Source organism: Phyllostomus hastatus, unplaced genomic scaffold, assembly GCF_019186645.2.
Source record: "Phyllostomus hastatus isolate PE091 unplaced genomic scaffold, TTU_PhHast_1.1 phas_contig_80, whole genome shotgun sequence".
Taxonomy (NCBI): domain Eukaryota; kingdom Metazoa; phylum Chordata; class Mammalia; order Chiroptera; family Phyllostomidae; genus Phyllostomus; species Phyllostomus hastatus.
Window position 1 is genome coordinate 52,857,627 of NW_025333960.1, and position 16,448 is coordinate 52,874,074.

Consider the following 16,448-nt stretch of genomic DNA (forward strand, 5'->3'; position numbering starts at 1 on the left):
GGAGTCATAAAATTTTTAATCTCTGTACATATTTTTCTTAATTAAAAAAATCCTAAGATACTAAAGATTCCTATTATTACTTAGCAATAATTCTTATATTTTACATTCCTATAGCAAAAGTCCATACATTGCCTGCAACCCAAATGCAATACTTCCTCATTTTTTTCCTTGAATCTTTAAAAAAATGATATTTCAGATGACAATTTCTTCATTACAGAGAATAGCCTATTTTAAAATGCCATGCGTTCCCACATTAAGAGGAGAAAGTTCTTCGTCGTTTTGTTTTTCCAAGTTGATCATTTCCATGAATCATTTGCACCCACGGGTAACAGCTACGGTGCCCATTTTTTTCCCTAGAAAATGGAAAGGCAGGAGCCACTTTCGGTCGTAGTTAACCGAAACGCGTGCAGTAATCCATTCACGCCGGCCCTGGCTGCTTGCTGGGAAGGGTGTAGGCGACAGGCTGCCTCGCCCAGCGTCCCCAGCAGCACAGGGATTAGACACATGCGCACGATTGGTCTCTTTGTGTGCACCGGGAAGGGCTTGGCGTCGAGCCACACTTCCTAGCGGGGCAAAGACCTGGAGGGCGAGCCCGTGCCCGGGAATAAAGATGCATTGTAAACACGGCCCTTGCAATACACAGTTGTCTCGCGCGCGGTTGCCTCTTTCCTCTGAAGCCTCCCAGCCGCCTGCCCTTTTCCCGGGGATGCACTTAGGAGTGGAGATCAAGAGCCCCAGAATGAGGAGCTGGTGCTCAGGAATCCGGCACTGGGAGCGGCACTGGGAGCGCGCTGGGCCGAGGAGCCGGGTGGGAGCGGAGGGGCACTGGAAAGGGAGGCGGTGTCTGGCGAGCGTCTCCCAGCCCAGCCACCCCGCCGGCCGTGGGGGGCGGGCGGAGGGAGCCGCACCGGCAAATCGGCCCGCCCCCCGCCCCTTCCCTCCCCCTCGGCTCCCGGGATCCGAGATGGTGCGCTGCAGCCGGCTGTGCGCCGCGGAGTGAGGGGCCAGCTCGCGGGAGCTGCAGGGGTGGCGGGGGCGAAGGTGGGGACCTGCACGCGGAGGGCGGGCGCAGCTCGCTGCGCCAGGCCGTGTCCCTGTCCGCGGCCGCCCTGCCACCCACCCCCTGTCCCCGCCGGCGGGAGCTCGGGGGCACCAGGCGGCGGCGCGCTGCTGGCGGCTGCTGGCTGGATGCGGGACTGGCGCGGACCCGGCGGCGGACGGCGGCTCTGGACTCTCGGAAGCCGAGCGCGCTGGCATGGCCTCCAACTTTAACGACATAGTCAAGCAGGGCTACGTGAAGATCCGCAGCAGGAAGCTGGGGGTGAGTGGCTCGCCCGGCTTTCTCCTTCCCCAGCGCCCTCCTGGCTCGGGCCGGCGGAGCGGGGGGCGGGGAGCAGGGACTGGCGCGGGGGCTCGGGCAGCGCCCGCAGACGGCTTGCTTGTTGCTGGGCGTCCCGGGCCGCACCTGCCTCGGGGGCTCTGCGTGCGGGGCTGCGGGCTCCGGGAGCGTTCCGGTCCCCATCCCCGTGTGCGCCAGGCTGCTTTGGACCCAGACTGAGATAGGGACTGTCAGATCCGCGAGGAATGTGCCCTAAGGACGGTTCATACACAGTGTGACCCACCCGTGGTCTGTTCTCCAAAGTGTGCGGGGGCTAGACCGACCCGCTGGTGCGTGTGTTTAGGGTCACCATTTTCTGGTTCCCGCTTCCCAAGCCCATTTCGAAATTCTCTCGATGCCCAGGCAGCACCGCGCGCCCCTGCCGCCGACTGCCAGCGACCTGAGTGCATCCTGAGTGGGTGTGCGTGGACGGGCTCCCTGGCCATGTGTGCTCCCGGACAGGTGCACCTGCGCCCGGGCGCGGGCAGGTGTGTGCTCGCAGCCGCTGGCACTGGAGCGTTCACAACCACAAAGTTTACGGAGACCTTTGCATAGTTTTGTTTTGTTTTCCTGAAAGATGCTCTCTGCCCGACAAGGGCAGAAACAATGTAAACCCCGGGGGTTTGGAACTTCTCTAGCGACTAGACGAGGAGGTAAGAAGGACTCGTGCGTGGTCGTGGAGGACCTGGGGTGTGGACAGGAGGGGGCAGGAGAGGAGGGGCAGCACCTGAGCTGAGAGCTGCCCAGCCTTGGGGGACGTGGGAAGAGGTGGGAGCCACTGGCACGAGGTTCCGGGGAACCACAGGGTAGAGGTGGGCACTGGGTCCCTACCCGGGCTGGCTGGTCCGGGGCAGGAAGATAAACCCCAGCTGTGGGAGAAGAGTGCCCGTTTTTTTGGATTCCTGGGATATCGGTCTCCCTCACTGTTCTCAAAGTTCCTGTTCCGAAAGCTCCGGAATTTGGGGGCAACGCGGCCTTGGACGAGAACATCCCTTACCTTCCCCTCTGAATGGAGGAATACTACAATCGGGAAAGGGGAAAAGGAGGGAGAGCCTCATTCATTTGATCACAAATTAAAAAATGAGAGAGATGAATATAGCTTTAGAAAACTGAACGAAGGCGGGGTAAAGTCCCTAGAAGAGGAAGGAACCCCAGACACCCCAAAGGAGTCGCTTCGTGGGGAGTGGGTGGGTGGGTGGGTGGGTGGTGGGCTCGCGTGTTGGAGGCAGGGGAAAGCCGACTCGCCTTTTTGTGCTGCCGCTTCTGGGTTTCACGCTCGAGGTGCAGATTGCCCCCCAAGGACCCAAGAGACCCGTTAGGGAACTTGGGCAGATCTGGAGAAGAGGGGGGTGTACGACGCCCCTCCCCGCAGCCTGGCGCGGGAGGAGGGGGTGCAGACCCTCAGCGGGGGCTCAGGAGCTGCTCTCGGGTGGAAGAATGCGCCTCCTTCTCGTCCCCGGAGATAAGGCAGAAGCCACGCGAGAAGCTGCGGTGGTCCGGGCGGGAGGCCGACGGCTGCTCCGGGCCGGGAAGCAGGGCTCAGATCTGTCCCCCCGCACAGCCACCATCCACGGAAGGAGGTGCGGAGCTAGAACCGGAGGCGAGAGCCGTTTCAGGAACTTGACCTTTGAAGCCCTCCCTTCTCCCACGTGGTGCTTATTCATCATTCTTCCTCTCCCGTCGTCTTGGAATCTCAGTGGTGTCTGACGCCTCAAAGGTTATAAGGTCCTGGATGATTTAAGTCCCCTGGGGACGTGCGTGTGCGCTCCCGCGGAGTCACCGTGCACGTGAAAATGAGACCGAGGCACGCAACAGCGCGGAGAACTCTCCTCCCCGCGCACCTGGCCCGGGGGTCTGCGGGGCTGAGCTTTCCTGGATTGCATGCGAGAAAAGCAAATGTGCAACCTAATTAAAAGATAGGATCCAAGGGAAGAACCGTGAACGCTTCCTGGGTAACCATGGCATTACCAGCCTCTGAAACGCCCTCTCAGAGTCCCATTTCCCCTCAAGATGTGTGGGGATGTGTAGGGTTTCCCTTTTCAAAGCTGCTCTTCCAGACACGCGGTTGAGAGTTGTGCCTTTGTGATGCGCAGCCTCCGTGGAAAACAATAAAAGCGTTTTTGTACACAGAGGAATTACTTTTGTGTTCCATTCGTACTTGAGAAACGTGAACTTCACTGAGGTTGGTATTGAAACAGTTTGTTGTTTTGTTGTTGTTTTAATCTTCAAATATTAAACTCGATTAACCTTGACTCTTTTGGAGAATAGTATTTATTTAAAAAAAACTTTACAGATGATTCTGTTCAGAATATTCGAGTGTCCACAAGGGTGAATGGGAATGACAGGACTTCAAACACATGTTTCTGTGAAGCTTGATAAGTGGGTCCCATGCGATAAGAAAGCTCTAAGCAAATATCGTTGCCTTAAAAATGAGAAGGTACAGCCATATCCAAAATCATAGAAATTGGAATTATATAAACATTTCATTTTCATAAGTAATACATATTACTAATTTTATGGACTCAGAACTGTGGGCTTCCCCAAATAAACTATTTTTAACTCAAACGATAACATCATGATTCTTCTATGGTTCACGTTCAAAACGAAATTTCAAAATTAAATACTAATGAAACAGGTACAGGCATGTGATTCCTTAAGGGCGTATGCTTTCAGACACCCAGTTTAATGGGATTGAAAAGGACCCAAGTAGGAGGCCAGTTGAACCCGAGACTCTTAGGAGGTGAAAACATAGTTGGAGAGGAAATGTTGTCATGTACCTTCACTCCTCACAGATCAGTGCTGAGTGTTGTCCCGAATGAGGCCGCAGCTGACCCCCACCCAGGAACCTCCCGGGGTGAAGTGTCTTCTGGGATATCCTAGTGCTAACTGCTGAGGGCGGCCTCTCAGCTGGCGGTCCGGGCAAAGTAGAACTGTTAAACCTTGTTTTGAATGTTTGCTTTGACATTTGTCTTAACTGGTTAATCAGCTTTTTGTCCTTTAAGAAAATAACGTTGAGGAAAAAAAAAATGTTCCCGCATTTTATTCTTGTCCTTTAGAAATGTTGATTGAATCATTAAATGTTTAAAGGCATCAAATCATGAAAAGCATTGTAGAATGGCATAACTCTTACAATCATTTCTGTAAATTCTGTATTCATTCTTTCCTTATAACATACCCCTCTTTCCGTGAATGCAGGGTGGGGCAAAAGTAGGTTTACAGTTGTGAGTATGGGAACACAGTTTATTCTTGCATAATTATTTATTGATTACTGTATTATTTTCCATGCGGACAGCTGTAAACCTCCTTTTGCCTCTCCTTGCATGCAACACACCTGGCTCATGGTAGACCCCGCCCTTTGACCTACTGATACTGGTATTTCTAAACAGCAGACACTGACGCGACTTGCCACAATGAGGGGACATCAGTAGTTTGGGAGTATTTTATATTTGATGTCACCTCTTTGGGACACCACCTCTTTGCTTTGGGCAAACTACTTTGTCAGGTTTTGTATTTGATACAGTCAAGGGATGAAGGTGCAGTCAGATTTTAATCCAGAGCAGTTGCTTGAGTAAAGGGGTTTTAGAGGTATTAGGTGGGCAAATGACGTGCCCGGCTGGATGGGCGTGAGGCCGCGGGAACCAGAGGGGAGGTTGCCAGGGTGTCACGCACAGGCAGCCCCTCCAGGGAGGCGCCGGGTTGCTGTGCTTCCTCACCTGGGCCCTGGGACCTCCTTGTGTATGCCAGACTCGCTCTTTGCTGTCAATCTATAAAAAGTCACCGTAATTTTCGAGAGATACCAGAAGCACAGGTAATATGACCTAGAAAACACTCCACTTCTGGCCCTTCCATTGTGCAGGGCCTGGCACAAATACAGCCCTTTTTTATTACAAAATCTTTTATTACAAAATCATAGGCATGAAATTCTGTAACATCACAATTTCACCCTCAAGCATACCACGTGACATTTTAGGTGAAGTGTTCAAATTAAAACTATAAATTATTACACCCATATCATTATCCTACCAATCACCCTCAAGCAAGCATAACTTCTGCCGGATCCTGTAGATACCTCGCCAATTTCCAGCCTTAAATAAACTTCATGTGCTTCTAATACCTCTGTTACATGTGCTGGCGGGGGCAAGGCCCCCCGCACTGTGCCTCGCCCCCTTTCTCACCCTGGCTTTCACTGACTCCCCTCCTCCTTCCGCTCTCCCCATCCGCACCATTGCCACGGTTCTCCCAGTCTCTTTTTCACATCCTGTCCTCTTTCCCTTGCAATTCTCATTTAGTCCTGAGCCCTACAGTTTTATCCCCACATCTCCAGAGACTTCTCTAAAGTAGCTATTTTAAACTTTCTTCTCACTTCCAGTCTCCATATGTGCATGCTCCAATTTCTCAGAAACTTCTGCTTGGTACCTGTAGTGCACTTCAGACCAATGAATGAGTCTCAATAGAACGTACTCTTCTTCCCAAACTAGCCACTCTGTCACAGATGAACATATGTAAGTAGATGCTTCTATCAGCATTGCTCTTCATCTAAACATGCTTCAGTATCAGATCTCAGAGACAGTACTGGATCTTTCCTTTCTCTGAGTCACGACACGCAACCAAATGCCACATCTCATTGATGCCACCTGGGAGTGTCATCTGTGGCCTCTCTCCAGTTGAAATTCCTCTTCTGTAACTTTAGGTTCAGATGCTGATGGGACTTCCCAATGGTCTTTTTTTACTGCCTGCCTGCTCGATTACCTTTGTAGTCCTGCCAGAGTAATTTTCCTAAATTTCAGTTTGAAACATATAATTCCCCCTCTTAAGTTTTCCCATGGTTTCTCATTACCTAGAGTAATAATTAAACTTAAACTTGTAATTCAGAGCTATCCACAATACCTACCATTGTTTCATTTAGGGATCTAAAAATTATGTAATATCCCAAGCACACTGGAAATGACACAGACTCATATTACAAACTACCCATATTTTACCAGTGTTATCACCGTGCCTTTTTCTGATTTAAATTTTTAAGATAGAAAAATGCCGAGTCGAAGACCCATTTGAATCCCTTGCTGTTTAACACACTCCACAGTGGCATTCAGTGTTTCTCTGTTCCCGTACAGACCCAGTTTGCCCATGCCCATGGTTGCATTGCCTTGTGTGGCATGAAGAAAACCACACTCCTCTGTTGATGGACATTTCTAAGGTTTTTCTGTCTGTGTTTCAACAAATACATGTACATGATTCTCTTCGATCACATGTATCCAGGGTATGTGGTGTGGATAAAAGTAGAGTTGTTGGTTTTTAAAACATGTACGTTTTAACTTTACTAGAAGTTTTCAGATTGCTCACAAGTAATTGTTCTAATGGATAAGCCCAGAAGCAATGATACGAGAGAACTTCCTTTATCATATCCTAAACTGTAATTGACACTGCTGTATTTCTTTAAATTATAAAATATTTCAGGCATACAGAGAATATAAAACTTTATTAGAATAATATTTTGCTACATTTGCTTTAAATTTAAAAATATATTATAAAATGGATAAACCTGAGGCCCTTATACATCCCAATACAGTAACTTCAGAAGTAAACTTATACTTGTAAATCTATGCGTATAGTTTTTCTATATTTATTACATTTTTATATTTATTTCATATATGCTCTTGTTTCATATAGTTTCTACTTTATATAATCGGAATCATATAGTATGACTTCCTGAAACATATTTGGTTATGTGTTTGAGATGTAATCATTTTGATAGATCAAGTTCTAGTTCATTCATTTGATTTCTGTGCGCTTTTTCTTTGTATACATACTCCACAGCTTGTATTTCCTGATGCAAGTGTGCAAGAGGTCCTTCAGGTTCTGTGCTCAGTGATGGATTTGCTGGGCACGGGCAGGTCCATGCTCACTCACTTCTGTGCTTCCCCACGGGGTCCCCTCACTCCGCTTGCTCCTCAGCGCCTGGTGGGGTGAGACATTTTCCTACCGTGGATAAATGAGTGTTTCAAAGTTGTGCTTCCCTGCAGTTTGAACATGTTTCCATATGTTTATCGACACATTAATTTCCCAGGTTTGTGAGTTATCTCTTCAGTTTCGCAGCCCATCTTTCTGTGTGACGTGAATGTGCAAGAGTTGTGCCTCCTTTTTGAGTACTGTTCTCTTGCGGTTAAAAAACTACACAGCGACCTACACCTATGCTGTGGCTTGTCTTTAATTTCCTTATGGCCTCCTGTGTCTTACTGATACTTTAAGTTTTAGTGAAATCAACTTATTTATTTTCTTTGTGGCTTATACTTTTTGTCTTATTTAAAAAGTCATTCTTCACTGTAACGTAAAATTGCTGTTTTCTATTTTATTCTGTTGTTTTCATGCAAGTCTGTACACACTTAAATTTTTAATCGGCCTATAATTAATTCTTATTTTTAGATTTAGGTTTGGAATCTCTTCATATCCATATGGAATAGCAGTTTTCCACATCCATTTGTTAAATGTGCTTATCTGTGAGCTTGGTAACCAAGTCCTACTTATTCGTGTTTTCCAATTTGTACCTCCAAAAGTTTGTTTATGTATTCTTATGTACTTCATGTTTTTTGTTGTTGTCTGAATCATTCCTTTTGTTTCAAGTGAGATTATCTCATTGGTCACTGCTGGTTTATACAAAAGCGGTTGTTCTTTTCATAGCTGGTATCTAACAGCGATCCGCTCATCGGATGATCACCGCCTGGAGACCCTCCTGTGCGCAGGCACCGTGTAGGTGGCTGGGCACGTCAAAGCAGAGAACATGACTTTTAAGTTCTAGGAGCACGTAGCATAAGGGATCAAGAAAGCAAACGGACAGATTTTACACGTGCCTTTTACAAGGGAAGATGGTGAAACGAGTAGAAGGTGACGCTTAAACTGAGAACCAAGAAGGCTCCCCAAGACATGGAGGCCTTTGAGTTAGTTCTGGGGAGGAGGCGGAGCTCGTGAGGTGGGTGCAGGAAAGGTACTGGGCAGGTAACTAGAGTGACCTGGGCAGGTAAATAGAATAACGACCTGGGCAGGACAAAGGGACCATGGATAGTCTTCATTTGTTTTGTTTTACTACGTGTATGAAAAATAGCGACTGCATTTAAGCATTGTTTCTTTAAAGCCACAGCCATTAGATCATAGGAATCTATTAATATACATATAAATTATAATAACCAAAGAAAAGGAAACAAAAAGGAATCTGTAAATATATTACAATTCAACACAAAAATATTCCATAATAAAGGATAAATTTAGTGAAACTTTTCTCAAAAAATTACTAAACTAAAACCAGTTCATCGTTGAAATTCTGAAGTGGTTTAAAAGACCCCAAATCGATCGATAAACTGAAGAGTGAAAATGACTTTCAGCTGATTGTTGAATAGGTATGCACATTTCTGTATTTGAACAAGGTTTCAATATGTAAAATTAATCCTGTGGACAGTTTAGTTAATTAAATAGTGACTACAGGCAACAGGAATACATTTGTTGGTGCTGATACCTAGACATTAGAGTTCAGAGTTTATATGTTTAAACTCTCCCTCAAAAAGAGGAAAAGAGCAAATTACTAATGGAAGAAAATAAAATGTTATTTAAAGCATCTATTAATACAATTTTCACATGTTCATTAGAAAACACTTATTTGTGCAGTGCTTGAAAGATATCAGATGAATTAAGCTAAAGAGTAGCTCCCTGATTAAAGATAAAGTGAGTGTGCCTGATACTTCCGGCCAAATAAAGGTTATTGAATCAAGGCTTTGAGGCTGTGGGGATGTCTGCTGGACCTCGGAAGGCAGTTATTTACTTGCTTTAATGGTTTTGATTATTGCCAAGTCATGGAAGTGGCAGCTTGCAGAAAGAGTGCTGTCAGTGAAATCACAGACTCTGCCTTCTACTCGCTTCGTTTTACTCAAAGACCTTGATCGTGTGTGTGTTCTAATGGGTCTGAATCTACTTTGTCAATGTTCATACAATCTGAATTTACTTGAAAAATGAAGTAGGACACATCCCACTTTCCTAGGGGACCTACTAGCTCTGTATTTGTTAATGCTCACTGGCCACTACTATTTTTGGAGAACAGATAATAATACTCTCTTAAAAAGCAGGCTTCCATGTTCCTTCCTGAATTTTTTTTTGAGATCCAGTGAAATGCTTTTAAAAATTATTATTTAATTTAGTGGCAAAAAAATAATAGTTTTGACTTCAGGGAAGCTTTCTCAAAGATATTTCGCAAGAACCCCTGTCTAGCCCATTGCGGTAGAACTGGCAGGGGAAGTTGGAGGTGACTTTTAAGTGAACAACGTTTTATTTTTTTTATTGCATCCCACGTTGTAAGTTAATTAGAATGTAATAAAATATTTTAAACCAAAATAGCAGCCAAAAGTCACCCCAGATAACGCTAAATGGCACATCCATCCAGGCCTGGTGCTGGACTTGACACTGTAGCGCAGGCGCGTTGGCCCCGAGGGGTCCCGCTGCGGGTCTCGGAGTAGCATCCCGTGAGGCTTGGTGCGCGCGGGGTTTGGAGGCTTTTCTCTGTGTCTTATGTGCACACAGTGGAGAAGACGACACACAGACTGTCTTTCCTTTTTAAAGACCTGGGTATATAACTAGTTTGGAAAGAAAAGTGGAGTGCTTCCTCTCGGGAACTATTTAAATATATAGTCACTTACAGGACACTGACGTCACCAGCGAGAGCACAAGTAGGGAGTGAACGGCAAGAATTTCCCATTTGGGATTGTGTCACATATTTTCCTAAGTATTTTCTGACCTCAGATGTTCTATATCCTGTAAAGTGTGCCGAAGCAAGGGGGATGTCGGAAGCACACGGGGTGCACCTTCTGTGCAGCCGCAAATACAACAAGGTTTCCTATGTATACACCTGATTTTTCCACTGGGGCTATCCCGTTTCTTACTGCATTGTGTCTTTTAACTATTTCTTACCGACTTTGGTTCTTTTCTGAGCATAAGTATGTGAGGATGCCTCCGATTCGACTGGGGGAGTTGGGGAGGATCTTGGAATGCTGGTGGAGGGGTGGGGGCAAGGTTCATAGCCAGGGAGAGCTGTGCTGGGAGCCTGTCTCCGGTTTTTCACTCATTCCACAGTGACCCGTTGACCTCTAGCCCTCCCGGCGTCTCCATCGTTAATGTTTCTGCCAGGTGACCCCGCGTGATCTTGGATGAACTGCTTAAACACATTGAACTTAAACTGAGTCTCCCCTTTACAACGGTGAAGAGGCTCAAAAGAAAGGAAAGGAGCCCGCAGATGCGCACGAGGGGGGCCATGCACAAATCCCCACCGGGAGGCCTACTGGGATTGTCTTGGCAGGTACCTGTAGGAGGGACTGGCACAGGGAGATGCCGGAGCTCTCGCGGCTGGAGCTGTGGCTGCAGCCTGCCCCTCAGGGACCTCAGGGACCTCTGATACTGGGAGGGCTCTAGAGAGGTGTCACGAATTGGGGCAAGGAGGCCAGCCTTCCCATCCCACGTGCCAGCCATAGCCTCAGGGTGACCCCTCCAATTCACGATCCAATCGCGTTTAAGTCCATGCCGTCACCGATCTATCAAATAGTCATCCATCTGCTGGAGACAGACAGAGGAGACACGGGTCCTTCCATTAAGGAATCACATGGAACCGGTGGGGATGGTCTAGTAGCTACTAATTTCTGTGGAATCTTAGCAAGCTCACGATAAAATAGGGATATGTTTTGGGCTCATGAAAGCACAGAGCAGGGCATTTCCGTTAGAGAGTGGACGCGGGGTGGGAAAGGACGCACGGGAGATGTGGGTGCCGCACTGAGGCTTCGATTCAGTGAGTAGGTGGACGAAGGAGTGGTAAGAAGTTCAAGTTGCAGAATAACATAAAATATTCTCTGTGCCCTTTAATGAATCTATTCAAATTATTGTATTTGCTTGTTTTTTTTTTGCCTAAAATATTTCCAATGTTTTATTTTTTATTTTTTAAGAATATATATATATATATTCTTAATATATATAACTTGCACACAATTTTAAGTGAGCATTTCTCTCTTTTTTGGTTTCATCCCTCTGAGGTTTATCTACCCTTTCTCTTTGTTTTTCATCAGAGATGTAAGGATAATGTTTAGGATAAGTTAGCATCATATGTCTTCACTCTCTGCCATAAAAGTAGATAAAGTTAGCACACATAAATTTTCTTCTTTCTGATTTTTGCATTGTATTCTAATGTATTAGGGCCTTTTAGATCTATAATCTGTCTTATAGAGTTCTCATAACTTTTAAAACCTCTATGTTTGTATTCATATTATATTATTAGATATTATATAGTTATGTATAGTTCTATATTTAAATGTACATGATATTCACACCACAGCCTCTCCATTCTTGAGCCTTTATTTGGATACATATACTGGTCAGTCGGCCGTCACCAGGAGATTGTTTTCAGGAAGACAGGGAGAGTCGCCATGAGGAAATTCGCTTACGCACTGCATACGTGGGCGTGTCCGCCTGGAACTTTTATACTTGAAAGAGAACTTGATCCCAACTATGAGACATTCGGGAAAAGGCACAAATCAAGGAGACAGTAAAAAGATCAGCGGTCTCCAGGGCTTTAGGGCCGTGAAACTGCTTGTTGCTGTTATGGTGATGCCTTCATGTCATTACACGTTGTTCGAAACCATAGAATGCACAGCACTAGAGCAGACCTTAACGACAACTATGGGCTTTGCACAAAAAAGAGGACTTGGGCTTGAATATGTTTCTTGGGTTACAGTTTTTTTTCAGCATTTTATTTTATTTTTAATTATTTAATTTAATTTAATTTTAATTTTAATTTTATTTTTACTTTTATTGTTGTTCAAGTACAGGTTTCTGCCTTTCCCCCCATCCCGGCCCACCCCCCAGCCCTCCCCACCTCCCTCCCGTTTTCATCGAGACCCTTCTAGCATTGACTTTCCCTGTGGAAAATTTCGGTGTGTCGGTCGTTTTGCTTTTCAACCCAAACTGCTCTTTCTTCTTGGGTTTCCATTCTTACCAAACAATACGCTTTGTTTCCCTTGACTCCGGAAAACCGCAAATGTGAGACTGGGAAAGATGGACTCTGTTGGAAGCCCTTCCCTTTGAAGAGGGGAACCAGTGTGCATGCGGGGTGCAGATGAGGCTTTGCTGCACGTCCCGAGGGGCGGGAGATCCAGGACTCTGGAAGCACCCCAGACCCCGCTCTTGCACGCCCAAAAGGCTAATTTGAAAGTCGCTTCACTGCCTTACGCATTCGAAATTACAGTAGAAGACAGAAACACGCTACCGTTAAACTTTTCAAAATGATTCTACATACCTCCTTTTTTCCTGGCAAATTTTGTGTTTTTAAAGTTTATATTAAATCACTCCTAATAGTCCACGAAGAAAAATTACCCTTAGTTCAATACCCAATGATATTAAAGTAACATTTCATGGCAGGTCTTATTATAACACTGTTACTCTCAAGAACAGAGTCAAAGTATGACAAATTACTGTAATGGGGCTTACTTTTTGAAATTCTGTAGTTGTTCCTCTTCTGTCCATTGTATCATCTTGTGATAGGGATTTTGAAGACACTGGAAGACCAGAGAAAATACATTTAATGTGTCATCTCTGTATATAACATCAATTGGTGTGCAATTTACTTGGAATGGTTTTGAACAACATTTCTCACAAAGAGAACATTTTAAAACCACACCAAGCTTACCTGCAATGACTCACTCAAGCATGGGTAGCCTGGATAACTTGAACTCACAAGTTATTTCTGAATCAGAGGAGTCTGTTCTTTGGCCCACCAGAACACGCACGGGGCGATGTAGCAGTGAATGTAGATGCAAATCGGTTATTCTTTTTTGTAATGGAAACATCAATGGCCGGGGGACGTACAGACGCCTCGTGCACTGAGCAGCCGGCGCAGGTGAGGAGCACCCCGGGGCCCTGTGGTGTACAAAGAGAGGGCGCAGGTGGGAATGCAGCGCCGGAATGTGTGATGCAGCGCCCCGCGCTCGGGCTGCCTTCAGAAAGACACAACAAAGCATTTTTGATGCTGAGAGAAAAGGACAAATCATTCTCGCTGGAAGGAGGGCAGAGTTCAGAAAAATACTTTAGAAAGGAGATAACGTTTAAGCCGAGGATTAAAATAGGGTTACCCTGGGGTACGCGCAGATGGGGGAAGAGAACAAAATAAAGGATTCAGAAGATTTGGATAATCCTAAATTGTGTACACACTCTGCATAATTAATCAGTCTTTCTTTTACCTTGTGGCTTATTAGAACTTTTTAAAAAATTCACCATTAATGTTGCTTTGGACTTGTTTTATCCTCTTTCCTTAAAATAGAGTACATTTGTTCATCTTACGGATGCTTACAAATCACCTGTTAGGTGCTTTTAACTTTTAGCTATCTTTTAGGATTCTGAATATTCTTGGCAAGTTATTTTTCAGCAGTAGAAATTCAATTTCTTCTGATACTTGTTTACATGCGGATTATTGTCTTAAAAAGTACTTGTATTTTCTCCTCAGAGCAAATATCGTGGTCTGTAATTATATAGAAAGAATATATATTTTCTTAGTGTTTCTCTCACCCACTAGCTAAGCTCCTGAGGTTAGGGACCACTTCCATTGTCCTCATTCCGTTCTCATAACGCAGGATGCCCCGTGACAGGTGCTCTGTAAGAATTCACTCAATCCATACACTAATCAATGGAGGATAAAGGTTTCTTCACACTGATTTTGTCTAAAACTGATGATGATGACTCAGTTCTTCTCGTTTGGTATAAAGAGGGTCCGTAGTGCGTGGTCTACCTCACAACAAATGTTAGGAGATTCAGGGTGTGAATTAAAAAACTAGAAGCTATAGATTCCTGAAAATGATTGTTCCATATTGACTTTTAAAATCTCTATACCTATGGAAAGATTTTAGTGTCTGGACATGAACACGGGTTACGTAGCTGTGAATACAGGGCCCCTCTCTCAGCAAGCGGGACGGAGCCCTTAGGAGACCTGATGAGGACTCCGTGGCTCAGTAGCTCGGTGCACAGACGCCACAGCAAGCCCGTCTCGGTCAACACCTCGCTCCGCCCTGGCACTTCCTGGCCGTGGTGGGCATTCACCTGCTCTTTGTTCTCCACTTTTCTCCTCTGCAAAGTGCTGTTGGGGTGAACACTAAATCAGCTTCATCATTTAGAAAAGTGCTGCAAGCCCAGTGCGATCACAGGGTGTGTCATTGTGATATGACTATGGGGACCAGGGGCCCCCATGCTCCTGGCCGCAGCTGCCTAGGGCAGAAGCTACTCCTCCTACGCCGGGGAGATCTGACGCCCTGTCTGCTTTGTGGATCCCTCTGCCCGTAAGAGAGTAATTGTTGGGGTGCCATAGGGGTTCCACTTGCTTCCACATTCCATCAGGTGGCTTGATGGTGCTGTAGATGAAGTCTAAACGCAACGTGGCCTTCAGACCGTGCGGGACCTGCCTCTGTCCGTCCAGCGTTTCCCTGTGCACCGTACTCGCTGGGCACGTGGGCCTGCCTGCTGCTGACCGCGTCTTCGTGTTGCTCCCTGCACATAGACCTGCAGTGTTCTCTTTAAAGACTTATTTACTTATTTCTAGACAGAGGAAGGGAGGGAGACAGAGAGGGAAAGAGACATCAATGTGTGGTTGCCCCTCGCACCCCAGCACGTGCCCTGCCTGAGAATCGAACCGGCAGCCCTTTAGCGCACAGGCCAGCACGCATTCCATTCAGCCACACCAGCCGAGGCGGGACCTGTGGTATTCTTCTCACGGTATTTGCCGGCTTAAATTCCCAGGTGTCACCTCCGCTGGAGATGGTGACCTAAGTCCAGAGTAGAGCTTTGTAGTGAATTTTAAAATCAGGAACTGAGTCCTCCAACATTCTTCTTTATCGTGATTATTTTGGCTCTTTGGGGTTACTGACAATGCCATTTTGAGTTTTGAGTTATATAAATTTTTGCAAAAGGCCAATGGGATTTTGATAGGAATTTCAGTGACTACGTAGGTCACTTGCTGGAGCTGATGAACGTGAGATGTCTGTCCGTTTATTTAGGTCTTTAGTTAATTTTGGAATACTTGATAGTTTAAATTTACTAGTCTTCCACTTGGGTAACATTTATTTCAAAGTATTATATTTTTGATGCTATTGTAAATGGAATTGTTTTCTGGATTTCATTTCAGATTATTAATTGCCAGGTTGTAGGAATCCATCTGAGTTTTTATGCTGATCTTGTATTCATTCTGTCACTTGGCTGAATTTGTTTATTAGCTCTTACAGGTATTGTGTGTGTGTGTGTGTTTTAGAATTTTTAGATCGGGCCTTTTGCAAATATACTTTTGCTTCATTTTTTTAAAATTTGGATGCCTTTGATTTTTTTTATTATCAATTAGTTCTGTCTAGACTTCCTAGTACAACGGAGAACACCAGCCACCAAAGTGCCCACCCTTGTCTTGCTTCTGCTCTTAGAGTGAAATTCAGCCTTGCACCACGGAGTGTAGTGTTAACTCTGCGTTTCTCACAGATGCCCTTCTTTGGATGAGAAATTTCCTTCCATTTCTAGTTCATGGAACGTTTTTATTATGACAGAGTTTCGGATTTTCTCAAATGCTTTTCTGCGGTTGAGATGATCAGGCGACAGGGACTTTTTTCTCCAACATATTCTGGTGTGTTACTTCGATAGATTTTCATATGTGGAACCACACTCGCATCCCTGAGGTAAATCCCACTTAGTCATGGTGTATAATTTTTTGATGACGCTGGATTCGGTTTGCTAGTATTTTATTGAAGATTTTTACAACCACTTTCACAAGGAGCATTGGTCTGCAGTATTCTGGTGGTCTCTTATTGGTGCTGGAACCAAGGTAATTCCTTCTTAATTGAATGAGTAAGCTGTGCTCCCTCCTCCCTTGCTGTTGTTTGGAAGAGTTGGAAAAGGATTGGTGCTAATTCCTGTTTGAAAATATTGTGTCGTTCAAAACTATCTGATTCTGGGAGTTTTTTTAAGGGTGGAGGTTGATTACTGATTCAATCTTTTAAACTATTATACATTTACTTGCATTTTC

The 16,448-nt window shown here is 45.4% G+C and overlaps 1 protein-coding gene across 1 annotated transcript in view; it reads left to right on the forward strand.

Moving 5' to 3' along the window:
- Positions 1-1,025: 1,025 nt before the first annotated feature.
- DOK6 (docking protein 6) overlaps positions 1,026-16,448 on the forward strand; it is a 249,730-nt gene continuing 234,307 nt past the window's right edge. The window contains exon 1 of the mRNA XM_045850074.1: positions 1,026-1,321. Coding sequence (XP_045706030.1) covers positions 1,256-1,321 — 66 coding nt within the window. The 5' untranslated portion in view covers positions 1,026-1,255. The remainder of the gene's footprint in view (positions 1,322-16,448) is intronic.